This window comes from Oncorhynchus masou, unplaced genomic scaffold (assembly GCF_036934945.1).
Source record: "Oncorhynchus masou masou isolate Uvic2021 unplaced genomic scaffold, UVic_Omas_1.1 unplaced_scaffold_2398, whole genome shotgun sequence".
Lineage (NCBI taxonomy): Eukaryota > Metazoa > Chordata > Actinopteri > Salmoniformes > Salmonidae > Oncorhynchus > Oncorhynchus masou.
In genome coordinates this window covers 1-27,860 of record NW_027016561.1, presented here as the reverse complement: position 1 = coordinate 27,860, position 27,860 = coordinate 1, and the positions used below count along the sequence as shown (strand labels likewise).

Sequence of the window (27,860 nt, the reverse complement as noted above, 5' to 3'; positions counted from 1 at the left end):
CAATATCCCAGTGATGACACTGAGACAAAGTCGGTATTAACATTATAAACCATCTCTGGCTGAGACTCCAAGCCCTTGATCTGTTGTTTTCATCCCTGTTAATGAGGTATCATAAGGTCCTATAGGCTGACACTGCTGTGGCTCCCTGATTTCCCATTGGCCCAACCCTGTGTCACTTGGGAGAGAGGAGCCTGCTGAACTTAGGTTAATTGAGCCACGGTAAGGCACATGATATTATCACCTGAAATTCAATCAGACACAGTCAATTAGACGGTTGTGGAAATGAGAAGCCATACATGGATTTATTGCATATTTCCATCAATTAAGAGTGTACATACAACATGTAAAGTATTTGTCCGTTGTTTCATGAGCTGAAATCAAAGATCCCAGAAATGTTCCATATGCACAAAAATCTTGCTTCTCTCAAATTTTGTGCACACGTCTTTACATCCCTGTTTGTAATAATTTCTCCTTTTTTCCAAGATAATCCATCTACCTGACAAGTGTGGCATATCAAGAAGCTGATTAAACAGCTGCATCTTGTGCTGGGGACAATAAAAGGCCATTCTAGAATGTGCAGTTTTGTCACACAACACAATGCCACAAAATTTGAGGGAGCGTGCAATTGGCATGCTGACTGCAGGAATGTCCACCAGAGTTGTTGCCAGAGAATTTTATGTAAATTTCTCTACCATAAGTTTTTTGGCGGTACATTCAACTGGCCTCACAACCGCAGACCTGGTGTAACGCACCAGCCCAGGACCTCCATACATTCGGCTGCTTTACCTGCGGGATCATCGGAGTCCAGCCACCAGGACAGCTGATGAATAATAAAGCCCTTTTGTTGGGAAAAACTAATCTGATTGGCTGGGCCTGACTTCCCAGCGTGTGTGCCTCGCTCCCAAGTGGGTGGGCCTACAGTATGCTCTCCCAGGCCATGGAGTCTTTTTGTATGCTAGTCGTACTGTCTGTGCAGCATTTAGGTTTGACTGTAATGCTATATTCAACTTGAGTATAAAACCAATAAACAATGGGCTACATAGAAAATAGATAGGTCCAGTTAAGAATAGGAAAATAATCTATCACGTATGTATTTCATAACATGTCTATAAAAATTGCAACTATTTAAATCTGGATGTCCAGCATGCATATTGGATTATTTTATCAGCGTTTAAAAGTGCTCGAGCCTCCAAGCTGCTATTAGCTAAGTGAAGCAGAGGACGGAAGTTGGTTATTTCTAGCCTCTTCCCATGGTCGCTGGAGTGCCATGATTCTGGAAAGCAAGTCTAAGTTTTCTCAAAAGTTCTTATTAATGAAGGGGATCCTGACTGAGTGTTTGAGTTCGAGAATGGAGTCCACCTGTTCACTGGAAAACAGGTTGTGCCACTGGGCCACAGGCTTACGGGGGTTGGACAGCATGTCTGCCCAGTGCCTCTGCTGGTTCCCTGTAGCATCACAACCCAGGAAGATCTTCCCAATAGCATCGTTCCTGGTAAACTTGTCATGGTCCCACACGGAAATCACCAGCTGAAGCCTCTGGAGGGAGCAATAGCAGACAACAGTCACTGCAAACTGTACTACATAGGAGGTCCCATTACCTTTTTGTTTAAAGGGGCAATCAGCAGTACAAACAATATTGGTTTTGGTTAACAGCTGAGGAATGGGGTTGAAAATATATAACCACTCTCAAATTTATAGACAGAGCTATGGATGCAAGGACTGACCATCCAATATACCAAAATGATAGTTTAACCATGCTTTGATGCTATACAGTGTTTGTTTACAATTAAATCGTTTACAAATTGTGAAGTAAAACAAGCTTATACACTGTGTACAAAACATTACGAACACCTGGTCTTTCCGTGACATATACTGACCAGGTGAATCCAGGTTTAAGTGTGTAAAGAAGTGCAACGCTGCTAGTTTTTTAAAACAGTTTCACGTGTGTATCACGAATGGTCCACTACCCAAAGGACATCCAGCCAACTTGACACAAGTGTGGGAAGCATTGGAGTAAACATGGGCCAGCATCACTATGGAACGCTTTCGACACCTTGTAGAGTTCATGCCCTGATTAATTGAGGCTGTTCTGAGGGAAAAAGGGGGTGAAACTCAATACTCATATTTTGTTTACTCATTGTATTTTGGGTTCTGATGGGGTACAACAGTGGAACTCAGCTCAAGGCATTTTTATGTTATATTCTTTAAAAATGTATTTGTTTATATCGCACTGTAAAGGGGTTGCTGTTAATTTGACAGTAATTTACAGGCAGCTCAGTGGCAAGTAAAATTCTATATTTCATATTACAATACACCTACTCTACTATAAATAAATAATCAAACCAAGTACTGTGATAGACATACGGCACAATACTGTAAATTTGACTGTACTTTACTGTAGAAAAAAGTACATGTTACCGTAATCTGAAGGAATGAAAGAATGAATGAAATTCATTGAAGGGAGGGGTTTGTATTTCACAGTATTTTACTGTAATTGTAAGGGATTGGTACAAGCAGGTTGGTTGCTAGGTAAAGTGTTAAACATTGCAGCATATTAATGAATGTTTGTGTTTTATATCACTTGTACTTCCAGAGGCCTTAAAGGTAGGTGTGGAAACACTTTGTTGCTTTTATGAATTTTGTCTTGCTGCTTTTTGCTCTATGTTGCTCTGTCTGTATGCTACGTCTTGCTTGTCCTATGTTGCTATGTCTTGCTTGTTCTATGTTGCTATTGTCTATATTGTCATTGTTTTTAATAACCTGCCCAGGGACTGCGGTTGAAAATTAGCCAGCTGGCTAAAACCGGCACTTTAACTGAAACGTTGATTAATGTGCACGATCCCTGTAAAAATAAAAATAAACTCAAACTCGAACTCAAACAGTGCAGTCAAACACTTTTTCTGTGTTTTGTATATATTTCCTAACTAGGTTGGAATAATACTGTGAAATCGTGAAAATTATGATGATGCCCTTTTAGTGTAAAACCTGATTGAAAAGACCAGCCAGAAAATTTCCACTTGTTTTGGTGGGAGGGAGTTTTGTCTTGCATAGTGACATCACCAGGTGGTAAATAAGTTGATAGACCAATAAGAAACAAAGTTCCAAACCCCTCTGGCAATAACAGCTGGTTTTCAGTTTTCCACTCCCCACTCAGGCCACTCCCAGACAGTTCTCGCATAATTCTTGCTTGAGAAATTGCTATTTGCTAAGAAGCTATTGTTCTGTCTTTTTTTACCATTTTAATTTTTAACAATCACAGTAAGGCACACAATTGTTTCCCAGAAATGATTTGATATTGACATAAAAACAGATGGATTGGACCTTTTATAGGCTTCCAAAATGCAGTTGCAGTTACTGCAAAACGGACCAAAAGGAAATGACAAAATGCTCAAACACTTAAAGAGCAACTGAAGGCAATAACGGCCTATGTGGCAATAATATTAGTCAGCAACATTTATTCTAGTGTGACAATATACCACAAAGTGTAAATAGGATAATTTTGGTCATAAAGTCAGTATCGTCTAAAATACAGATTTTTGAGATAATTTGAAAAAAAGTGTATGTCACGGAATGAGGGGTACCGGTCAAACCACAATGTGTTACGACAGGAAAAACTAAATGTCACCATACGTTATTCAGTGGTGTTTTCCTTGGGTTTCATTTATTTCAGTCGTGCCCACATGCCCATAGCTGGCAGCACCTAAGTAATCGTCAATTCGGAGCGCAGCTGCACCAGTCCCGATCATGAATGCCCATGGTCAATTTGGTTTGACATTCAATATCCCTATGGGTAAGTTAGGGACCACAGGAGGCTGTTGATGGGAGGACTGCTCATAATAATGGCTGGAATGTAGTGAAGGGAATGGTATCAAACACATGGAAACCATGTGTTTGATGAGTTCGATACCATTCCATTGACTCCATTCCAGCCATTACTATGAGCCCGTCCTCCCCATTTAAGGTACCACCAACCTCCTGTGTTAGTCAGTCAACTATCCCCACAGATAGGCAATCCAAAGTCAAACCAATTTTTCCACAGGTCGCACACCAGCCGGCTAAAGAAGTTGGCTAGTTTGCTAGCTAGTCTAGGCTACTTCCAAACACAAGACCTGGTTAAACTGTTTCAAGTTATCTGGAAGTGTGAGTGACTGTAACTGTGCACTGTTTTGCAGAGTGAAAGAACAGACGCTTGTCACGAGATACCCACATCAGAGATACACATATCAAAGCACTCCTCCAAGACACAAATCTCGTTCTCAGTCGAATTACATAATGAGGAGAATTGAAACCGAGGCTCAAACAGGAAGTTCAGCCCCCTTTTAAGGTTTAAGACTTGCTGCAACTCCAATCTGACCCCTATACATTAGAAATTGATGGGGCACCATAACCACATATGAGCAGAATTGGTACAGCATTCTCACTTATGGGTGCAAGAGGTTAGCCTCTTACAAGGCACAACTCAAAATAGAATAATGAGCCAGAAACAGCAATACCATGCACCCACTGGTGGTCAAAAGGTTTTTGACCCTCCAAAGGTACAGTACAGTACTGTATTCTATGGGGTGGAATGGAATTCCATTCTAAATACAGCAATTATGTCCCAGCCTATAACATTTTCCCACAATGCACCATCATTTACAGTATGCTTCGGTAAAACGTTTCTGAGTATTTAACTGTTGATAATACCATAAATTACCGTATAAATGAGAGCCAAAAATGCCTCATCTTAGCCATATTCTGAGATACGATCATACTTACTTGAATTTGTTCAAATGACACCACAAATGTAAAAGATTCGTTGAAGTAGGGATTTTGTGTGCACTTTTTAACAGATGTCTTCTTTCTCTTCCACTTCTTCTTGTCCAGAGCTAGCTGTACTTTTACATAGGGATCTACAGTGTACATGAATGACAGTAGAATGTAGTTTGAGCATCCAGTATTATTTGTAATAATCGAAACTGGCCACAATAATCCTGTAGTATTATTTGTAATATTCATAATTTAGCCTGGAATCCAGACCTGTTTTGTAACAGTCCACTCCTTGTTACTCCATGTTATATGTTTGGCATGTGACGATTTGTACAAGGAGTGGAATTTCAGCACAAAACCGGTCTGGATTCCAGGCTAATCATAACTCTTCACAAAAACAACCATTCAGTCTTCCTCTCAGAGAGCCAGGGCTTGGACCTACCTGATGAGCCCCCTAAATCCATACTCTTTAGGTTCTTGGCCTCCAGGATGACAACAGTCAGTTTGCTGGTGGTCGGGACGTAACGCAATGAGAAGCAGATCTCCCCCAGAATGATATCCTGTAATCACAGAAGGTAACCAGAAACAATATGAACAACCAGGTGGAAATACAGTATGTAAGCCAATATTATCTCAAGGAAAATTAGGTTGAGGTAGACTACAATTACACATCTTGCTTCCTGTATTTGTATCAGCATTATGACCGGTCCAAAAATCAAGTCACATCCTAACCTCAGACTTGGAGGGTTCACTAAGGTTTTTCCACTCCTCGATCACATGATTCCAGTCGATGGTTCCGAGCTGCAGCCTCAGCTCCCCGATGATGTCATGTTTGGAGAACCTATCGAAGTCGAACACCTTCATGACTAGGGTGGACTCATTGAGCTCAGCTTTGTCAATCTGGACACAAGACAGTCAGATGAGATTGAAGAGTGGGGCAGAGACACAGACTCACTAACATTGTGTATGAAACAATAGCCTGGCTAAAAATCTCTTAAACATATAAAACATACAATAGGAATATCAATATAATACCTCAAATGTGAAGTGTTCATTGAAAATGGGGTTAAGGGTTTTCCTGTAGACCTTAGTCTCGAATGTCTTTGACTTGTTGGGGGTGATGTAGACTTTAACATAGGGGTCAGAGGTGCCTCCCAGGTCCATAGCTGGCAGTGCTGCAGCCTGTTTAATCCCCACTGTCAGCTGCAGGGGATGAGTGATGGCAGGAGAGTCAAAGACAGTAGGGGAAGATAAAGGGCCACACACACATGCAAGATCACTGTAAGTCCAATTGCTCTACGGTATAAACATAAAGACACATTGAAGTCTACCTTTCCAACAAGCCAGTTCATCAAATTTATGCCCTGTTAAGGCTGCCCCGGTCAATTGTAAATACTGTTATTGTAAAGTGGAAACCTCTAGGAGCAACAACGGGACAGCCGTTGAAGTGGTAGGCCACACAAGCTCATAGAACGGGAATGCTGAGTGCTGAAGCGTATAAAAATTGTCTGTCCTCGGTTGCAACACTCACTACCAACTTCCAAACTGCTTCTGGAAGCAATGTCAGCACATGAACTGTTAATCACAAGCTTCATGAAATGGGTTTCCATGGCAAAGAAGCCACACACAAGCCTAAGATCACGATGAGCAATGCCAAGCGTTGATTCTCTGCGAGAACGCATTCTCTGCAAGCCAGGCCTAATCTCCCAACATCAGTGACTGACCTCACTAATGCGCTTGTGGCTGAATGGAAGCAAGTTCCCGCAGCAATGTTTCAGCATCTAGTGGAAAGCCTTCCCAGAAGAGCAAAGGCTGTTATAGCAAAAAAGTGGGGACTAAGTCCAAATTATTGCCCATGATTTTGGAATGAGATGTTGGCTTGTGTTGTTTTGATAAAGTTACAAGTTCAAAAGACTAACTAACCTCTTGTGCCTTGTATTCCAGAGAGTAGAGTAGTCTTCCACGGTTTTTAGCTGAGCCGTAGTTTGCATCATCCGAGGGAGGTTGGACCTGCCCATCAAGAACACTGTCATAGCTCGAACCAGCCAATCACATTCATCGGCTACACAATCCCTCAAGCAGTGGCCCATCCTAACATACAGTGCCAGTAAAAGGTTTGGATACACCTACGCATTCAAGGGTTTTTCTTTATTTGTCCTGTTTCCTACATTGTAGAATAAAAGTGAAGACATATGAAACTATGAAATAACACATAGGGAATAATGTAGTAAGCAAAATCATGTAGTAAGACTTGAACAAATCAAAATAGATTTTATATTTGACCTTCAAAGTAGCCACCCTTTGCCTTGATGACAGCTTAGCACACTATTGGCATTCTCTTAACCAGCTTCATGAGGAAGTTACCTGGAATGCATTTCAATTAACAGGTGTGCCTTTTTAAAGGGAATTTGTGGAATTTCTTTCCTTCTTAATACATTTGAGCCAATCAGTTGTGTTGTGACAAGGTAGGGGTGGTGTACAGAAGATTGCCCTATTTGGTAAAAGACCAAGTCCATATTATGGCAAGAGTAGCTCAACTAGGCAAAGAGAAACGACAGTCTATCATTACTTTAAGACATGAAAGTCACTCGCAAAGACCGTCAAGCACTATGATGAAACTGGCTCTCATGAGGACCGCCACAGGAAAGAAAGACTCAGAGTTACCTCTGCTGCAGAGGATAAGTTCATTAGACTTAACTCCACCTCAGATTGCAGCCCTTACTTCACAGAGTTCAAGTAACATTCACATCTCAACATCAACTGTTCAAAGGAGACTTCATGATCGAATTGCTGCAAAGGAACCACTACTAAAGGACACCAATAAGAAGAAGAGACTTGCTTAGGCCAATAAGCACGAACAATGGACATTAGACCAGTGGAAATCTGTCATTTGGTCTGATAAATCTACATTTGATATTTTTGGATAATATCCGCAAGTGTGGTTCCCACCGTGAAGCATGGAGGAGGAGGTGTGATGGTGTAGGGGGTGCTTTGTTGGTGACACTGTCTGTGATTTATTTAGAATTCAAGGCACACTTAACCAGCATGGCTACCACAGCATTCTGCAGCGATACACCATCCTATCAGTGTCACGCCCTGGTTGATATATATTGTGTTTGTCTTTATTTTTTTGGTCAGGCCAGGGTGTGACATGGGTTTATTGTGGTGTGTTTTGTCTTGGGGTTTTGTTAGGTATTGGGTGTGTGGTTTAGTGGGGGTATCTAGCATAGTCCATGGCTGTCTGGAGTGGTTCTCAATCCGAGGCAGGTGTTTATCATCGTCTCTGATTGGGAACCATATTTAGGCAGCCATATTCTTTGAGTATTTCGTGGGTGATTGTTCCTGTCTCTGTGTTTGTTGTCACCAGATAGGCTGTATAGATTTTTCACAGTCCGTTTGTTGTTTTTGTATTTGTTCGTTTTCATCGTTATTAAACATGTCTCAAAAATACCACATTGGATTTTGGTCCGCTTCTCCTTCACCAGACGAGAACCGTTACAATCTGGTTTGCGCTTAGTGGGACTATCATTTGTTTTCAAGAGGACAATGACCTAAAACACACATCCAGGCTGTGTAAGGGCTATTTGACCAAGAAGGAGAGTGATGGTGTAGCATCAGATGACCTGGTCTCCACAATCACCCAAACTCAACCCAATTGCTTTAGGATGAGTTGGACCGCAGAATGAAGGAAAAGCAGCCAAGAAGTGCGCAGCATATGTGGGAACTCCTTCAAGACTGTTGAAAAAACATTCCTCATGAAGCTGTCTGAGAGAATGCCAAGAGTGTGCAAAGCTGTCATCAAGGCAAAGGGTGGATACTTTGAAGAATCTAAAATATACAGTATTTTGATGTGTTTAATACTTTTTTGGATACTACATGATTCCATATGTGTTATTTCATAGTTTTGATGCCTTCACTATTATTCTACAATGTAGAAAATAGTGAAAAAAATAAAGAGAAACTCTTGAATGAGTAGAACCTTTGACTGGTACTGTACATAAGGAGCTAAGGCTACACCTCTACTTCACTCCTCCACAACGGCGACCAATCCAAGCAAGAAGAAATGGATAGAATGGAGCAGACGCTCTGAGTTATCCCACAAAGACCAAGCTAGTACTACTACTACCTTTACTTACTAGCGATGTAGTCGTAGAACCAGTCACCCCTTGTAGATTGATCTGATGGTCCGGGTTGTTCTTTCTCTTTTTCTTGCTCTTGCAGCAGTATTTCACAAAGACCCAAATAATACACACCAAAAACAGCAAGACGATGACGGCAAAGATGGTGTAAATGGCCCATCTTGGCACTGCGTGAGATAGAAAAAGACAGCAGTTTGTCTCATTATGACACACTTCTGAAGCATGAGGCAAGAGCACAGCTAGCAAGATTAAGGAGAGATCGACTTGTAACGAGTTGAAATGGAGAGCTTTTTGAAAACATTTGCCTGCATTTATTTGACAGCAGCAGCCCCTAGCTGCCAAGTCCTGGGAGTCAGTGTAGTCAAGTAGTCTCACACATCTGAATCATGCAGCAAAGAGCACAGCCAGCAGGAGATATGAACGTATATAACAAGTGAAAATTGAGAGCTAAAAAATGTGCACTTGAAGTGGAATTTGGAATTAGATATGTCACATAGGAACAGGTGCCCAGGCAGGCAGGCTGCTCTACTCATCTATGTCTGTTGAAAGTGGGACAGATGGGGGGCAGCGTAGGGGTGCCCACTCATGACAGAGTGTGTGTGAAGGGGGAGTGTCAGAAGAAGAGAGGGGGTGGAAAGATAGATGGAGGGAGAGATGTGGTGGGGGTGGGGTAGTGGTGGAAGAGGTGTGGGCAGTTAGGTGGTTACTTACAGTGAATCTTGTGCAGCAGCGGCGTTAGTGGGGCTGGCAGTAGCTTTGTTATTAAGTCGCGGTAGGGGTTATTTTGCCATTTGCTAATGGGGTTTAAGGAAACATGGTACATGTATAGGGTGAATAGCTGAGACCTAGAATCAAAAGGAAACAGCAAAAACAGGATATGAGGAAAAGCAATTTGGGTAATTCATAGCTCAGGTTGTTACTGTGTCTGCTGACAGCAACTGCAACTTTAACACAGCTATTGGACTGTTGCTCCACAGCAGCCTCTTCTGGTTACTTAAAGCACTAATCATTTTCATAGCTTTGATGTTGAAACTATTTTCAAACTCAAGTTAAGCCCCCACCCATTCTTTCTTAACATCCATTCTTTAAAAACATTGTGCCTCTGCTTGCAAAAACTTGGTTGCCGTGACAGAGAGCGGCTACTTAGCCATAACAATTGTTAAACAACTGCAGAGTTGAGTGCTGACAGCTCCACACAGGCAGTAGCCCATCAACAAAGGGTGTGCTGCACACCCTGATAACATTATGTGAGACAAAATGGCCATAGCACAGGGAATTACTTTTCTTTACATGTACACGGCAAATTGGCCAGAATTACCTCGTGTTGATTCTTCAGTGTAACATTTCTAGATTTGATTCAGGAGTTAAATTAACAATGTAAGTTTTAAATTAACACTCATTGGTGTTAACCCCCGTGTTGGTGTTAACAACCAGTGTTGAACCAAAACCACACCCATCAGTATCATATATCCCAGAATGCTCTTTTGTGGGTTGATTTTTCAAATTGTTTGTTTCAATATCTATGTTTTTGCAGGGACATAGATTGATTGATAAACCAATGTGCTACTTAATTTATTGCACCATTACTAAAATGGTTGTTCCAGTTTAGATGCTTTTGGTAGTCTCATATCTTAGTCTTCCTGGCCCTGGCAATCATTCTGAATGCAGGTTGCGGGTGAATAAAAATTCTAAATGTTGGATACCCCACACTGGCCAGCATAATGTGACTTGCAGACCTGATGTGGCCTGTAAACCATGAGTTTGAGGTTAAAACTAGGTTAAAATTAGGCCCTCAAAATAAGGCCTTATGAAATACATATTATATTGTTTTAAGGAATTACATTTTAATGACAACATATTCACTTAGGATCTCACTTGGTGAAGTCCACACAACTGAAACTGAATGAATGCAGCAAACATGTCTCCTTCAGTAAACAATACAGTCATGGGTGGTAACTCTACAATTAATTGAAAAGCACTTTGGGAAATATGCAAATAAGGCTTTAAACTAAGCAGTGGTTTAATTTAACACTGAAAAGTGTGGACCCGTATAGACACTGGAACAGTGTTAAATGTAATACTCTCAGTGTTTATTTAACCCTGGAGAATTTGCCGTGCAGTAAATACAGTTCACATTATTTGAGCGTTAGAACAAAAGTAGAAAGACAAAGTACCACAAGAGCTTGTCTCACAAGAGCTTGAGTCTTTGTTCCCATGAACACAACCAACAACCATACAATATGCCAAAAAAACACATTATCAATAGATACCTATATTCTGACAGAATCAACTTTTACAATATAGGAAAAGGAATATGTAAGCACAGAGTTAACACTCACTTTCAGGACCAGTGCAGTTTGTATCCTTATTACCGTAGCCTACTTGAAGACTGTATTACTCTATCCTTCCTCCATGCAGTTCTCCAGCAACAGGGAGTTACAGGATAACAACAAATGAGCGGAAGGAAGTCACATTGCCCTGAAAGTCTGAAAGTGGCTGGACCAGCCCATAAACGTTCTGTATGAAGTGATGTTCAGTGCGAAGAAACGTGAATAAATGGGGAAGATAAATATTATACCATTATGCATTTTGCCTAGTTCATCGCTAAGTAGATAAAGGCCAACTTAGTTAGGCTGTAGCCTTTAATATTGTTCCAACTACAGTATCACAGTTTCATTTAGAATTAAAATGTTGAGTAACCTATGTTTCAGGTGTGCGTATTACTAGTATTAAACAACACAATAAGCTGTGTATTCTGGTTTAAACACATCTTTCTGTAGTGTTTAAGTACTCAATCTTGTGCCATACAGTGTTTGCACATTACAAACACACATTTAGGTAATCTATTGACAGAGTTGATGCATGTGTCAGTATACCTAATGAGTAACACGACAAAGACGTTTCCAGAATGAACCACCCATGGTTTTGACTATATTACTCAAAAAAATTATGTCTGTTAGACAGTCACGTGATAAGCACATTTTGGAGAGGTTTGAGTGGGTTTCTTTTAAATGGGTAAATATTACACTGGTATATTGCTTGACTTAACTTTTTGTGCAATAATAACAGATACGTTTGTTTCCAGAACTTGTTATTCCAATGATGTGTGCTGATCCCAATCATCCCTTCCCTCTATTTTGTTACAACTTGTAGATAGGTACGGTAGGAAACCAGTGGAGGCTGATGGGAGGAGCTACAGGAGGACGGGCTCATTGTAATGACTGGAATGGAATCGACGGAACGGTATCAAACACGTCAAACATTCCGTTCGATTTATTCTATTCCAGCCATTTCAATGAGCCGGTCCTCCTGTAACTCCTCACACCAGCCTCCACTGTAGGACGTATGTATGCTTGATGTATGACCTAACACATGTAACAGAGGCAGTGACTACAACAACTCATGTACACACAGTGACACCACACAATGTGTGTGTGTGTGTGTGTGTGTGTGTGTGTGTGTGTGTGTGTGTGTGTGTGTGTGTGTGTGTGTGTGTCACACAACATTGGAATGCTTTGCTCCATCTCAGGATTAGAAGAGGAGAGACATTCGATTGACTAAGATATAGAGCAATAGTCTGGAAATGTTTTATACACATGGGGTAATAGCATAGTATCAAATAACATCTTGGAGGGAAAGCAAGAGTAAACAGAAGCATTTTCATTTACATATGAATTAGCATAAACAACGGTTCTGTTACACCACTGTGCAAAGTGACAACTGTCCGTCCCTCCATGAGTGAATAGTCACCTCTCCTATCATCTCATTAACTATATTTATCCCATTACGTTCCTGTATTCAAATTACACACATCTGACTACTTTGTATTTATGCTGCAAGTTTTTTTGAGTCCTCTTGGTTTTTATAAATATGCAATTTATAAATATGGTTGCCATGACAAATAAACAACATAATCTCAATTTGTGGAGTTCCGCTAGTCCTACTACTCCTGTACAGCAGGTGGCAGTATTGGATAAATATCTGAGATGGGTTTTTTTTACGGAAAAACATTGTAGAAAGGGAGGGCAATTTTACGGTACTCGCTTCGGCACTCGCAGGCACTCTTAGGCTACTGGTTTCAAATGGTTCTTTATTCTGCATAATCTGTTCAACATATTTGGAAGTTCGTCATTATAGCCTATTCAAATAGACCATTTTGCAAGACCAAATGCATTCTAAAGTATTGCTGAAAGTCAATTGGCTTTGTACTTTCGTTTTCATGGTGAAGAAACCTTAGAGTTTGGAGAGTGTTTGCGTTATTATTTTTCAAACTATTATCTTTCAAACTGCTTTATCAAGCAAGATGGATTCAATGGTGCGCAACCCGGATGTCAAGCAGGTGAGACATGTCAGATATCCTGCGGCAAAACTGTATTTTCATAATCGTCAACAGAAAAACGACTTGTATACGTCTATGTTTGAGCACTGCTGTTGAATGTTTATGTCTGTCTCTAGAGAGATGCAGCTCAGGCTGTGGTTGTTGCAGTGTCATCAGACGCAATCTTTGACCCAGAAGTTGAGCTAGTCCATGGAGCAACAGAACCTTTGAGAAAGGGAGGTGCTTTTTCTTTCATGAAGGTGAATATTCATTGTTTTAAGCACCCATAATGTATGCACTGGTAGCAGTATTACTAAGTGTCATTTAAAAGTGTTATGCACATAGAAATGGAATTACAGTCTTACAGAAATATAGTTGGCCTTACTATATTTCTATGGTTTTGTATGCTTTCATCCTCATCAGGCCATCCAGGTAGTGAATGAAAGACTGCTGACCTTGAACTCCGATGAGACATTGCTGTTCGATGTGATTCTGCTGTCCAATGACAGCGAAGAAAAACACTCACGGATCATTGCCAGTGCAAAACATTATGGTACGGCATACACTCCGAATTAGGCCTACAGTAGGGGTATGTACTGTATGTAAGATGAATCACTATTTTGTATTTCTTGTAACTCCCCAAAAGGTCTTGATATTGGCAGATTTTGCTTCTGCAACAAGGAGGATTCCACTGAGAGCCTGCAATCAAACAACGTGAAACTGTTCCTGTCAACGGATACTAATGATGTGTGCAAGGCCTTACAAAAAGGTATGGTGTTTCGAAGTCTTCCATTAACTCAGAAACTAACCTTAATTTGGTGAGCATTTGTTATCGTAAAGGTTTTAATTAAACACTGCCCTCACTCACTCACTCACTCACTCTCACACACACACAATCTTTCCCTCAAACCAACTGTTCAATTCCCCTGTTTCTTTGGACATTGCGTCAGGTGTTCCAGCAGCCCTACTGTACCGCCAGACAGACCCACATCATCAGACAGAGGATCAGCTCAAAGTGGTGTTCTCGGGAGACGTGATTGGATCCTCAGAGGAGATGCTGCACGGCTTAAGAGAACAGGGCTTCACCGAGACCCAGCTGCAGGGCTTCAAAACTGCAAAGGTACAGTAGTTGTCCTATAACAACATACCTGTCCTATCCTTCTAGAAGACATGACTATGTAGAACCAAAACGGGTTCAATGGCTTACTTCACATGGCCTTCAAAAAGGATCTATTTAGAACTGCAAAGCACTTTTAGTTTTAGCAGTGTATATAATACTGTATGGGTTTCCATTGATAATGCACTTACTATATGTGAGTTGGATTAATTACTCGCTTTCACTAAATTAAATTATTGCTGTTTGTACTCAAGGGTTCCATGAAAGAGTTTGCCATATTGATGGGAGAGATGAGGAGGAGGTTTGGGTTGGAGGGCAGCCCCCTCTGCACCGGCCTGATGACAGTATGGAGCTCCAGGGATGTGTGTGCCAGCGCCCTGAAGACTCTACGAGGCTGGGGACTGCTTGTGGATGAGGCCTTTTGCCTGGCCGGAGCCCCTCGTAGCCCCATCCTTAACTTGGTACGGCCGCACATCCTCTGCCTCGATGGCCTGTATCACATGGAGGGGTTCACTGCAATGTCGTGATGGATGGCAGACCGATGGGAAGAAGATGTATGTTTGGGTATTTTTCTGTTACATTTTTGGATGGAAGCTTTCTTGTATGCTTTTTGTCTCGAGTTTTATTTTACCTCACCAGCATTTTTATCATTCATACAACAGCTGCCAACTTCAGTATGTCAATGAACCAACTGCTTGAACAGATTGTTGTGTAAATAAATATTTAAATATTCCTTTAATCTTGATTATTGATTTTTTTTTACAAACTACATAAATTGAATAAACTCCAAGCAACACACAATGCATTCTGATTGACACAATTTTCCTCAGGTGGTGCGGTGCATATAGCCTTCGTAAATAAGAATGCCCATAACTCCAATATTTGAACCTGTGAATTAGCCTCAGGTAAGTCATGTGATGCGTGACAGGAATGACAGGTAAATAGCAACAAGTAACCAATGATGTGCATGAACACCTCTCAGGAGAGACTGTGTCCAGTGCATGGATCCTTTACAGTCGAACACCACAGAAGTGGTAGAGAAGCCATCAGAACTTGCATAAACAACAAACAAATAAATAAATTTAAAAAATAAAGAATTGAAATCTCTGTGTATTAGCAGCTTGATGTCTGAGTCACTCATTTACAGTAAGATACAAAGTAGATATGTTACAGTCCCTGGTTCGAATCCAGGCTGTTTCACATCCGGCCGTGATTGGGAGCCCCATAGGGCGGCACACAATTGGCCCTTGTTTGGCCAGTGTAGGCTGTCATTGTAAATACGAATTTGTTCTTAACTGACTTGTGTAATTAAATAAAGGATACAAATAAAATACTAGTTAATTCATAAAACATCAGTGGAGTGTACTATTAAATGCATTAGTCATTTGTGGTTAGCAACTGGAAATTGCCTTTATTATGCAGTAATTATATATGAATTACGTAGTGACAAAGATAAGATTTCTGCAGATGATGGTAAAATGATACTGCTTGAACCATTATTAGTAGTCTAAGGACCTTTTCTGTTCGTAAGGCTTGACAGGAGATACTTATTGCATCCTGTGTACCATTTCTGTTTGTTTTGCTATCCAGTTTTCCTTTCACAAAGTTCAATACCTTGAGGCAATCTATGTTTGACTCAGAAAGGGATTTCTGTCATCTATTCCTTGATTCCTACAGCAACACCTTTGACCACGATGAAGGTGAGCCCAGCAAAGGAACTATCCTGAACCAAAATATAAATGCAACAGTTTCATAGATTTTTCTGAGTTACATTTCATATTAGTCAATTTAAATAAATTCATTAGGCCCTAATCTATGGATTTCACATGACTGGACAGGGGCACAGCCATGGATGGGCTTGGGAGGGCATATGCCAACCCACTTGGGATTTAGGCATAGCCAATCAGAATTAGTTTTTCCCCACAAGAGCTTTATTACAGGCGGAAATATTCCTCAGTTTCATCAGCTGTCCGGATGCCTTGTGAGGATCAGGTGACGAGTGGCTAATCTGCCCTTGCCTTCTGTTCTGCGAGCTACCGCTCAATCGCTGGAAAATAAATAGGATGAACTGAAAGCAGGTATATCCTACCAACGGGACATTAAAAATTGAAATATCTTATCTTTCAGCTGGTGGGTTATACACTCTATCGGCAGGGCAGAGCAGCAGCCTCTGGTAAGACACGAGGCGGGGGCCTATGCATATGTGTAAACAATAGCTGGTGCAAGATATCTAAGGAAGTCTCAGGAATTAGCTCGTCTGAGGTAGAGTATCTCATGATAAGCTGTAGACCACACTATCTACCTAGAGAGTTTATCTATAGAGAGTTTTCATTCATCTGTTTGCAGATGTCTACATACCACCACAGACCGAGGCTGGCACTAAAAACGCACTCAGTGAGCTGTATTCCGACAAAAGCGAACAGGAAAACGCTCATCCAGAGGCGGCACTCCTAGTGGTCAGGAACTTTAATGCAGGAAAACTTAAATCAGTTTTATCTCATTTCTATCAGCATGTTAAATGTGCAACCAGAAGGAAAACAATTCTAGACCACCTTGAATCCACACACAGAGACTCGTACAAAGCTCTCCCTCGCCCTCCATTTGGCAAATCTGACCATAACTCTATCCTCCTGATTCCAGCACCAGTGACTCGGTCTATAAAAAAGTGGTCGTACATACGCCAACCAGAAGCCATGGACTACAGGCAACATGCGTACTGAGCTAAAGGGTAGAGCTGCCGCTTTCAAGGAGCGGGGACTCTAACCCAGAAGCTTATAAGAAATCCGACGAACCATCAAACAGGCAAAGCGTCAATACAAGACGAAGATCGAATCGTACTACACCAGCTCCGATGCTCGTCGGATGTGCACGGCTTGCAAACTATTACAGACTACAAATGGAAGCACAGCCAAGAGCTGCCCAGTGACACGAGCCTACCAGACAAGCTGATTAACTTCTATGCTCGCTTTGAGTGAAGTAACACTGAAACATGCATGAGAGCATCAGCTGTTCCGCACGACTGTGTGATCACGCCTCCGCAGCCAATGTGAGTAAGACCTTTAAACAGGTCAACATACACAAGGCCACTGGGCCAGACGTATTACCAGGACGTGTACTCAGCGCATGCGCTGACCAACTAGCAAGCGTCTTCACTGGCATTTTCAGCCTCTCTTTGTCTGATTCTGTAATACCAACATGTTTCAAGCAGACCACCATAGTCCCTGTACCCAAGAATACCAAGGTAACCTGCCTAAATGACTACCGACCCGTAGCACTCACGTCTGTTACCATGAAATGTTTTGAAAAGCTGGTCATGGCTCACATCAACACCATTATCCCAGAAACCCTAGACCCACTCCAATTTGCATACCACTCCAACAGATCCACAGATGATTCAATCTCTAATGCACTCCAAACTGCCCTTTCCCACCTGGACAAAAGGAACACCTATGTGAGAATGCTATTCATTGACTACAGTTCAGCGTTCAACACCATAGTGACCTCAAAGCTCATCACTACTCTCAGGACCTTGGGAATAAACACCTCCCTCTGCCGCTGGATCCTGGACTTCCTGACGGGCCACCCCCAGGTGGTAAGGGGTGCGTGCTCAGTCCCCTGCTGCACTCCCTGTTCACTCATGACTGCACGGCCAGGCACGACTCCAACACCATCATTAAGTTTGCAGATGATACAACAGTGGTAGGCCTGATCACCGACAACGATGAGATAGCTTATAGGGAAGAGTTCAGAGACCTGACCATGTGGTGACAGGACAATAACCTCCCCCTCAACGTGATCAAGACAAAGGAGATGATTGTGGATTACAGGAAAAGGAGGACCGAGAACTCCCCATTCTCATCGACGGGTCTGTACTGGAGCAGGTTGAGAGCTTCAAGTTCTTTGGCATACACATCACCAACAAACTAACATGGTCCAAGCACCCGACAAAACCTATTCCCCCTCAGGAGACTGATCCTCATAAGGTTTTACAGCTGCACCATCGAGAGCATCCTGACGGATTGCATGACTTCCTGGTATGTCAACCTCTCAAACTCCGACTGCAATGCATTACAGAGGGCAGTGCGTACGGCCCAGTACATCACCGTGGCCTAGCTTCCAGCTATCCAGGACCTCTATACCAGGCAGTGTCAGCGGATGGCCCTAAAAATTGTCAAAGACTCCAGCCACCCTAGTCATAGATTGTTCTCTCTGCTACCGTAGGGGAAGCGGTACCGGAGCGCCAAGTCTAGGTCCAAGAGGCTTCTAAACAACTTCTAGCCCCAAGCCATAAGACTCCCGAACAGCTAATCAAATGGCTACTCAGACTATTTGCACCCCCCCCCCCACCCTCGATGCTGCTGCTACTCTCTGATGTTGTCTGTGCATAGCCACTTTAATAACTCTACCTGCATGCACATAATTACCTCGACACCAGTGCCATCCGCACATTGACACATTGACTCTGTATCGGTACCCCCTGTATATAGCCCTGCTATTGTTATTTACTGCTGCTCTTAAATGATTTGTTATTCTTATCTCTCTTTTTTTTTTTTTTTCTTAAATTCACATTGTTGGTAAAGGGCTTGTAAGTAAGCATTTCACTGTAGGTCTAGACCTGCGCATTTGACAAATTACATAAAAAAAATGTTTTGATCATGCTGTTGACAACGGAGAAATGGTCACTAACAGGTATTTAAACAAATGTGTGCACAACATTTGAGAGAAGTATGATTTTTGAGCTTATGGACAGTTAAGGTAACAGTAACTGCCTTATGCACAGTAATTCAAGTCATACTTTACCCATTAGGCATTTGGTTTTGATATCTCTTGTTCATCCTGAATATGATTGTGTTTCCAGGCTCAGTTTTATGGAGAGTCTGGAAAACCCACCTCAAATGTTCAGGGTGACCTTGGATACTGGATCAAACCCTCCATCGTTGATGTCATGTGCTGTCGCTCATCATATACTGTACACGTGTAGCATTTTCTCAGACTATAGAAATCTTACATAGCCATGATGTTTGGAGTAAATTGATATACGGTTCAGAGAAAGAGAGAGTTAAAAGAGTTGAAACTCAAGGCCGATTTCCTGTCTGAGTGACATAATTCATGCCAATACTTCACTATTAGAAAAAAAATGATTCAAAAAGGGTTCTTTGCAGAGGGATAGGGTTCTACCAAGAACAGTTTTTATCTGAAGAACCCTTTTTTTGGGAGATGAGGGATCTTTGTAAGGCAAAGGGTTCTACCTAGAACTTGTATCATCCTAAGAACCGTTTTTTTTGAAGAAATTATTATTTGATGATTCTTTGGAACTCAAGAAAGATCATTTGGAAGGTAAGAAGAGTTGTACATAAAACCTTTCTGAATCTGAATAAGCTTTTTTTATCGTGTTTTTTTTCCTTTATTTGAAATAGTGACCGAGCATTAGTGTTTACCTCAGTGTTTGAACTTTAACATCAGGAGTGAGTCATCTGATAGTGTAAAAAAAGGTTTGAGAATGTTTTAAACTCTGTGTGTGAATATGTGTGAATGTATCTGGTATTCCCTTGATCATTTTACATAAACAGTAGACATAGTGGATATTTTTGACAGGATTTCTGTCTTTCAAATGATTATTTTCTGTGATTTTATTCAGCTGAGACTAGGAGTATAAAAGGGAACAAGTGAACCAGCTGTGTATTGTATGGTACACAGCGAATTGGCCAGTTTTACCAAGTGTTGATTTTTCACTGTAACATGTATAGTGTTGATTCAGGAGTTAAATTAACTTGACACTCACAGGTGTAAAAGAACCACAGTGTTAGTGTTCATAACCAGCGTTGAGTGTGCTTTTGTCATATTTACTCTGTGTAAAGTAAAACACAGAACCACACCCATCATTATTATATTTCCCAGCATACTCTAGTGCTGGTTGATTTTCAGAATTGTTTGTTTCAATATCTTTCTTATTGCATGTACATTCATTTGTTGATTAATATTAATCTACACACAAAGATAAATAACATACATTTTTCTAAAATAATCCAATCTGTTAGTAGTTGGATTTTTTACACCTGTTACTGAGATGTTTAGATGATTTAGGTAGTGTCCTTACTCAATCTTCCTTTCACTGGTAGTCATTCTGAATGCAGGTTGAGGGTGATTAATTCCAATTGTTGGATGCCCTCACTCTGGCTGGATTCCAATAGGAATTACACATGTGACATGTAGGTCTGATGTAGCCTGGGAACCTGGAGTTTCCTAACATCACTGCGTTAGGGTATAAATAGGACCTCAAATATATGTATTATGTATTATGATATTTCAAATCAAATCAAATTTTATTTGTCACATACACACGGTTAGCAGATGTTAATGCGAGTGTAGCGAAATGCTTGTGCTTCTAGTTCCGGCAATGCAGTAATAACCATTGTTATTGTCATAAAAAGTCTAATTATAAAGGCTAATAAGGCTGGTGGAACCGTTCATAGAGGGTTCTACGAAGAACCCTTCAAAGATAAAAATGTTCTCAGGGGAACCATTTATAGGGGGTTCTAGGCAGAACCATTCATAGAGGGTTCTATATAGAATAATTTATAGGGGGTTCTATGAAGAAACCAAAATAGAGGATTCTCGGTAGAACCCTCTGCAAAGGGTTCTACATACCACCAAAATGGGTTCCCCTATGACACACCCCTGCCCTATGGGGACAAACCAAAGAACCCTATATAGTTCTACTTAGCACCTTTTATTCTAAGATGTGAATAAACATGAGAATTGTAGCTTCATGTCTTCGCTAGTTTGTTCAGAAAACACCATATCAAACGGATGAGACATTTAATGTGGGGCAGCAGGGTAGACTAGTGGTTAGAGCATTGGACTAGTAACCGGAAGGTTGCAAGTTCAAACCCCTGAGCTGACAAGGTACAAATCTGTCGCTCTGGCAGTTAACCCACTGTTCCTAGGCCGGCATTGAATATAAGAATTTGTTCTTAACTGACTTGCCTCGTTAAATAAAAAAAATTAAATGTTGTATTGCAGGGATTCATACAATGAAACAAAGTCCAGCACATATGTCAAGGATGGAAGAGAGTATTCAATGTATTATGGACTGGAAGTGTATCTCAGCCAGGATACATACACAGTAAGTTTGAAATGGAGGAGAAATTAATTTTTGCCACTGACAGATGATATAGTTTAAAAACATCTTCCTTGCTGATCCCTTTTGCTCTACCCTATATCACAATATGATCTCTCTTCTGTTCCATTGACGTCAGAATACCTCTTTCCCAATGCAGACCTCAGTATCTGTGGCCCACAAAGTGCAATTTGTCTCTCTAGTTTCCTTTATATAAAGACTAAAGGCTTCTGTTTTTACCCCCATCCCACACCCACTTGAGAGATCAACTTTATGTGCATGATCAAAAACAACTGCTCTACTATATTCTGTTTCCCTAACTAAATAGTTGAGTGTCATTGGCAGAATTAGTGTTGGGGACGTACACTGTGTAAAGGTGGCTGTGAGGTCGTGGTGGGCACTGGCACCTCCCTGATCCTCAGCCGCTATGTTGAGATCAACGCTCTGCAGAAGGCTGTTGGATCTGTGCCCTGGAACCATGGAAAAAGTAGGACAGAACAGATGACATATTACATTTCTAGAATCACCCAATAATCCTTCATTTTTTTACATTCTGATGTCCACATCCTTGTATCTCCCAAATTCAAGAATGTAAAAATGATTTTGCGTTTAGGTAGATCCTTAAAGAGGTCCTTGAATACCCATTTCACAACCCTCTAGAGATTCTAATGCCATTCAAGCATGTAAACTGTGAGAGGGAGTTAGCTGGTTACTGTTGTTAAACATCTAGCTGTCATTTCCCTGTTGTTTCACAGTACACGGTTGACTGTGAGAAACTGCCTCCCCACTGTCTCTTTCAAGATCAGTTGAAGGGTCTAACCTCTGACTGGAGAACAACAGTAGATTACAAGTCCCTTCATGAACAGGCAGTTTGTAGAATAAACTCAATGTACGACTCACTTTGACCAGTTGAGGGCAGCCTTCCGTCACTATACAACCTTGTTAGTAGATCAAGCGAGGAAGGGGAAGAGAGAGTCCCAACTCAGCAGAAAATTTGTCTCCCTCCAGCAGGTGGCGTTTTTTCATTGTTTTGCCCACCAATCAATGAGTTTTTGTATGGAGGTCAATGAGAGTGTCAAATTTGTTCAACGAAAAAATGTATGGTTTATTTGCTACATGAGGTTTATTTGATTGAATATAAATTTTGTAATGCTTAATTTGTTACAAGTGTACTGATATAAGTAGGGCATGTGACATCCCAGCAGCTTTGAGAACAAACACTTTCTATTGATGTTGTCTCGAGAAGGCTATGCATATTCATTGTATGAGGCTAGTAGCGTAGCAGCTCTCTCCATTGACTACAGGCGGTTGACGTTAGCAACCTCATCGAATATTCAAAAAATGATTACAATGAGATGTATCCACCAATCCAAAGAAAGGATAGGCTGTCATGTCTTGTTATGTCTGTTCCTGTCCTTTCTCTTCACTCTGTCTCTCTCTGCTGGTCTTTTTAGGTTACCTTCTCTGTCTCTCATTCTTCAGCTGTTCTACATCCCCCCTAACTAGCTCATTCACTCTTTCACACCTGTTCTCTCTTCCCCCTCTGATTAGGTCTCTATTTCTCTCTCTGTTCCTGCTACTTTCAGTGTCTGATTCTTGTTTGTGTTTTTGATGCCAGAAGCAAGCTGTCGCCTCGTTTGCTTCCACCTTGTCCTATCCTGTCGGAGTCTGCCTGGCAGGTGCATCCTGCACTATACTACGTTCTTTTTGTTCCATTGTCAACGTTGGAAGAGGATTTATGCCATTCCTGTTTTTCATTAAAGAACTCTGTTTTCTGTTAAAACCGCTTTTGGGTCTTCACTCAAGTACATAACAGAAGAATCAGACCAAGAATGGACCCAGCGGCTCCGGACCCTTTTCACTCCGCTCGTCGAGATCCAGGGAGCGATGCTAGGCAGACACGAGGAGGAATTGTCTGCTGCTCGACATGCCGTTGAGACCCTGGCCGTCCAAGTCTCCGACCTCACAAGACAGGTTCACCAACTCCACCTCGATCCACCGCCCACTTCCAGGGTTTCCGAGTCTCCGGAGCCCAGGATCAACAACCCGCCCTGTTACTCTGGGGAGCCCACTGAGTGCCGCTCATTCCTCACTCAGTGTGATGTGGTGTTCTCTCTCCAGCCCAACACTTACTCCAGGAGCGCAGCCCGCATCGCCTACGTCATTTCTCTCCTTACCGGACGGGCGCGTGAGTGGGGCACGGCAATCTGGGAGGCGAGGGCTGAGTGTATTAACCAGTTTCAGGACTTTAAGGAGGAGATGATACGGGTTTTTGACCGTTCTGTTTTTGGGGAGGAGGCTTCCAGGGCCCTGTCTTCCCTATGTCAGGGGAATCGATCCATAACGGATTATTCTATTGAGTTTCGCACTCTCGCTGCCTCTAGTGACTGGAACGAGCCGGCTTTGCTCTCGCTCGTTTTCTGGAGGGTCTCCTCGTCGAGGTTAAGGATGAGATCCTCTCCCGGGAGGTTCCTTCCAGTCTGGACTCCTTAATAGCCCTCGCTATTCGCATAGAGCGACGGTTTGATCTTCGTCGCCGAGCTCGTGGAAAGGAGCTCGCGTTCTCCGTTGCTCCCCTCTCCACATCACTGCCACCTGCCGCATCACTGCCACCCTCCTCCGCCGGCTCGGATGCTGAGCCTATGCAGCTGGGGGGTATCCGCATCTCGGCCAAGGAGAGGGAACGGAGAATCACCAATCGCCTCTGTCTCTACTGCGGCTCCGCTGGTCATTTTGTCACCTCATGTCCAGTAAAAGCCAGAGCTCATCAGTAAGGGGAGGGCTACTGGTGAGCGCAACTACTCAGGCCTCTCCTTCTGGATCACGCACTACCTTTCCGGTCCATCTCCGCTGGCCCGGTTCATCTGCTTCCTGCAGTGCCTTGATAGACTCTGGGGCGGAGGGCTGTTTTATGGACGAGACCTGGGCTCGGGAACATGACATTCCTCTCAGACAGTTAGGGGAGCCCACGGCCTTGTTCGCTTTAGATGGTAGTTCTCTCCCCAAGATTCAGCGTGAGACGCTGCCTTTAACCCTCACTGTCTCTGGTAATCATAGCGAAACCATTTCTTTTTAATTTTTCGTTCACCTTTTACACCTGTTGTTTTGGGTCATCCCTGGCTAGTGCGCCATAACCCTTCTATTAATTGGTCTAGTAATACTATCCTATCCTGGAATGTTTCTTGTCATGTGACCTGTTTAATGTCTGCTATCCCTCCTGTTTCCTCTGTCTCTTCTTCACAGGAGGAGCCTGGCGATTTGACAGGGGTGCCGGAGGAGTATCACGATCTGCGCACGGTGTTCAGTCGTTCCAAGGCCACTTCTCTCCCTCCACACCGGTCGTATGACTGTAGTATTGATCTCCTTCCGGGAACTACTCCCCCGGGGTAGATTATACTCTCTGTCGGCTCCCGAACGTAAGGCTCTCGAGGATTATTTGTCGGTTTCGCTCGACGCCGGTACCATAGTCTCCTCCTCCTCTCCCGCCGGAGCGGGGTTTTTTTTGTTCAGAAGAAGGACGGGTCCCTGCGCCCATGCGTGGATTATCGAGGGCTGAATGACATAACAGTTAAGAATCGTTATCCGCTTCCTCTTATGTCTTCAGCCTTCGAGATCCTGCAGGGAGCCAGGTTTTTCACCAAATTGGACCTTCGTAACGCCTACCATCTCGTGCGCATCAGGGAGGGGGACGAGTGGAAGACGGCGTTTAACACTCCGTTAGGGCACTTTGAATACCGGGTTCTTCCTTTCGGCCCGTTAACGCTCCAGCTGTCTTTCAGGCACTAGTTAACGACGTCCTGAGAGACATGCTGAACATTTTTGTTTTCGTTTACATGGACGATATCCTGATTTTTTCACCGTCTCTCTCGATTCATGTTCAGCACGTGCGACGCGTCCTCCAGCGCCTTTGGAGAACTGTCTTTATGTGAAGGCTGAGAAGTGCACTTTTCATGCCGCCTCTGTCCCTTTCTCGGTTCCGTTATTTCCGCTGAGGGCATTAAGATGGATCCCGCTAAGGTCCAGGCTGTCATTGATTGGCCCGTTCCTAAGTCACGCGTCGAGCTGCAGCGCTTTCTGGGCTTCGCTAATTTCTATCGTCGTTTCATCCGTAATTTCGGTCAGGTGGCAGCTCCCCTCACAGCCCTTACTTCTGTTAAGACGTGCTTTAAGTGGTCCGTTTCCGCCCAGGGAGCTTTTGATCTTCTTAAGAATCGTTTTACATCCGCACCTATTCTTGTTACACCTGACATCTCTAGTCAGTTTGTTGTTGAGGTTGACGTTGGCCAGAGGTGGGCGTGGGAGCCATTCTTTCTCAGCGCTCTCTCTGACGGCAAGGTCCATCCTTGCGCGTTTTTCTCTCATCGCTTATCGCCGCAGAACGTAACTATGATGTTGGTAATCGGGAACTGCTCGCCATCCGCTTAGCCCTAGGCGAATGGCGACAGTGGTTGAGGGGGCGACTGCTCCTTTGTCGTTTGGACTGACCATAGGAACCTTGAGTACATCCGTTCAGCCAAACGACTTAATGCGCGTCAGGCTCGTTGGGCTCTGTTTTTCGCCGTTTCGAGTTTGTTATTTCTTATCGTCCGGGCTCAAAAAAACACCAAGCCTGATGCTTTATCTCGTCTCTTCAGTTCTTCTGAGGTCTCCACCGACCCCGAGGGGATTCTCCCTGAAGGGCGTGTTGTCGGGTTGACTGTCTGGGGAATTGAGAGGCAGGTAAAGCAAGCACTCGTCACACTCCGTCGCCGCGAGCTTGTCCTAGGAACCTTCTGTTCGTTCCCGCTCCTACCGTCCGGCCGTTCTTCAGTGGGCCCACTCTGCCAGGTTAGCCGGCCACCCCGGCGTTCGGGGTACGCCGCTTCCATTCGCCAGCGTTTCTGGTGGCCCACTCGGGAACGTGACGCGTCGATTTGTCGCCGCTTGTTCGGTCTGCGCGCAGACTAAATCTGGGAACTCTCCTCCTGCCGGCCGTCTCAGACCGCTTCCCATTCCCTCTCGACCGTGGTCTCACATCGCTTAGATTTCATCACCGGACTGCCTTCATCAGCGGGGAAGACAGTTATTCTTACGGTTGTCGATAGATTCTCTAAGGCGGCTCATTTCATTCCTCTCGCTAAGCTCCCTTCTGCTAAGGAGACGGCTCAGATCATTATCGAGAATGTTTTCCGAATTCATGGCCTTCCGTCTGACGTCGTTCCGACAGAGGCCCGCAGTTCACGTCTCAATTTTGGAGGGAGTTTTGCCGCTTGATTGGGGCTTCCGTCAGTCTCTCGTCCGGCTTTCATCCCCAGTCTAACGGTCAAGCCGAACGGGCCAATCAGACTGTTGGTCGATTTTACGCAGTCTTTCTTTTCGTAACCCTGCGTCTTGGTCAGAACAGCTCCCCTGGGCAGAGTACGCCCACAACTCGCTTCCCTCGTCTGCTACCGGTCTATCTCCTTTTCAGAGTAGCCTCGGGTACCAGCCTCCGCTGTTCTCATCTCAGCTCGCCGAGTCCTGCGTCCCTCCGCTCAGGCTTTTGTCCAGCGTTGCGAGCGCACCTGGAAGGGGGTCAGGGTCGGCACTTTGCCGTAATAGGGCGCAGACTGTGAGGGCCGCTAATAAGCGTAGGACCAAGAGTCCTAGATATTGTTGCGGTCAGAGAGTATGGCTCTCCACTCAGAACCTTCCCTTAAGACAGCTTCTCGCAAGTTGGCCCCGCGGTTCATTGGTCCGTTCCGTATTTCCCAGGTCATTAATCCTGTCGCAGTGCGACTTCTTCTCCCGCGCTATCTTCGTCGGCGTTCACCCGGTCTTCCATGTCTCCTGTGTTAAGCCCGTTCTTCGCGCCCCGCTCGTCCCTCCCCCCCCCCCCCCATCCTTGTCGAGGGCGCACCCATCTACAGGGTTCGTAAGATTTTGGACATGCGCCCCCCTCGGGGCCGTGGTCATCAGTACCTAGTGGATTGGGAGGGGTACGGTCCTGAGGAGAGGAGTTGGGTTCCCTCTCGGGACGTGCTGGACCGTTCGCTGATCGACCCATTTCCTCCGTTGCCGCCAGGTTTCCTCCGAGTGCGCCAGGAGGCGCTCGGTGAGTGGGGGGTACTGTCATGTCTTGTTATGTCTGTTCCTGTCCTTTCTCTTCACTCTGTCTCTCTCTGCTGGTCTTTTTAGGTTACCTTCTGTCTCTCATTCTTCAGCTGTTCTACATCTCCCCTAACTAGCTCATTCACTCTTTCACACCTGTTCTCTCTTCCCTCTGATTAGGTCTCTATTTCTCTCTGTTCCTGCTACTTTCAGTGTCTGATTCTTGTTTGTGTTTTTGATGCCAGAAGCAAGCTGTCGTCTCGTTTGCTTCCACCTTGTCCTATCCTGTCGGAGTCTGCCTGGCAGGTGCATCCTGCACTATACTACGTTCTTTTGTTCCATTGTCAA

At 43.4% G+C, this 27,860-nt stretch overlaps 2 protein-coding genes across 4 annotated transcripts; one reads left to right on the top strand and one right to left on the bottom strand.

The window, feature by feature from the left end:
- Positions 1-282: 282 nt before the first annotated feature.
- Positions 283-11,313, bottom strand: LOC135538873 (synaptotagmin-1-like). 2 transcript variants are annotated; one of them, XM_064964758.1, is made up of 9 exons: positions 11,228-11,305; positions 9,600-9,733; positions 8,886-9,055; positions 6,673-6,759; positions 5,785-5,952; positions 5,482-5,649; positions 5,192-5,309; positions 4,759-4,892; positions 283-1,536 (listed from the first exon to the last, which is right to left on the bottom strand). In XM_064964758.1, exons 2-9 carry the CDS (start codon positions 9,709-9,711, stop codon positions 1,297-1,299), a joined length of 1,197 nt encoding a protein of 398 aa, XP_064820830.1. In that variant the 5' UTR covers positions 9,712-9,733; positions 11,228-11,305; the 3' UTR covers positions 283-1,296. The 2 variants fall into 2 exon arrangements, with proteins under 2 accessions (XP_064820830.1, XP_064820831.1); XM_064964759.1 differs by lacking the exon at positions 9,600-9,733 and having other exon boundaries at positions 11,228-11,313.
- Positions 11,314-12,893: 1,580 nt separating this feature from the next.
- LOC135538874 (cytosolic 5'-nucleotidase 1A-like) lies at positions 12,894-15,308 on the top strand. Of its 2 annotated transcripts, XM_064964761.1 has the most exons (7): positions 12,894-13,227; positions 13,344-13,466; positions 13,630-13,759; positions 13,853-13,975; positions 14,157-14,326; positions 14,578-14,877; positions 15,154-15,308. In XM_064964761.1, the coding sequence occupies exons 1-6, from the start codon at positions 13,192-13,194 to the stop codon at positions 14,848-14,850; spliced, it is 855 nt and encodes a 284-aa protein (XP_064820833.1). In that variant the 5' UTR covers positions 12,894-13,191; the 3' UTR covers positions 14,851-14,877; positions 15,154-15,308. The 2 variants fall into 2 exon arrangements, with proteins under 2 accessions (XP_064820833.1, XP_064820832.1); XM_064964760.1 differs by lacking the exon at positions 15,154-15,308 and having other exon boundaries at positions 14,578-15,062.
- The last annotated feature ends 12,552 nt before the right edge of the window (positions 15,309-27,860 follow it).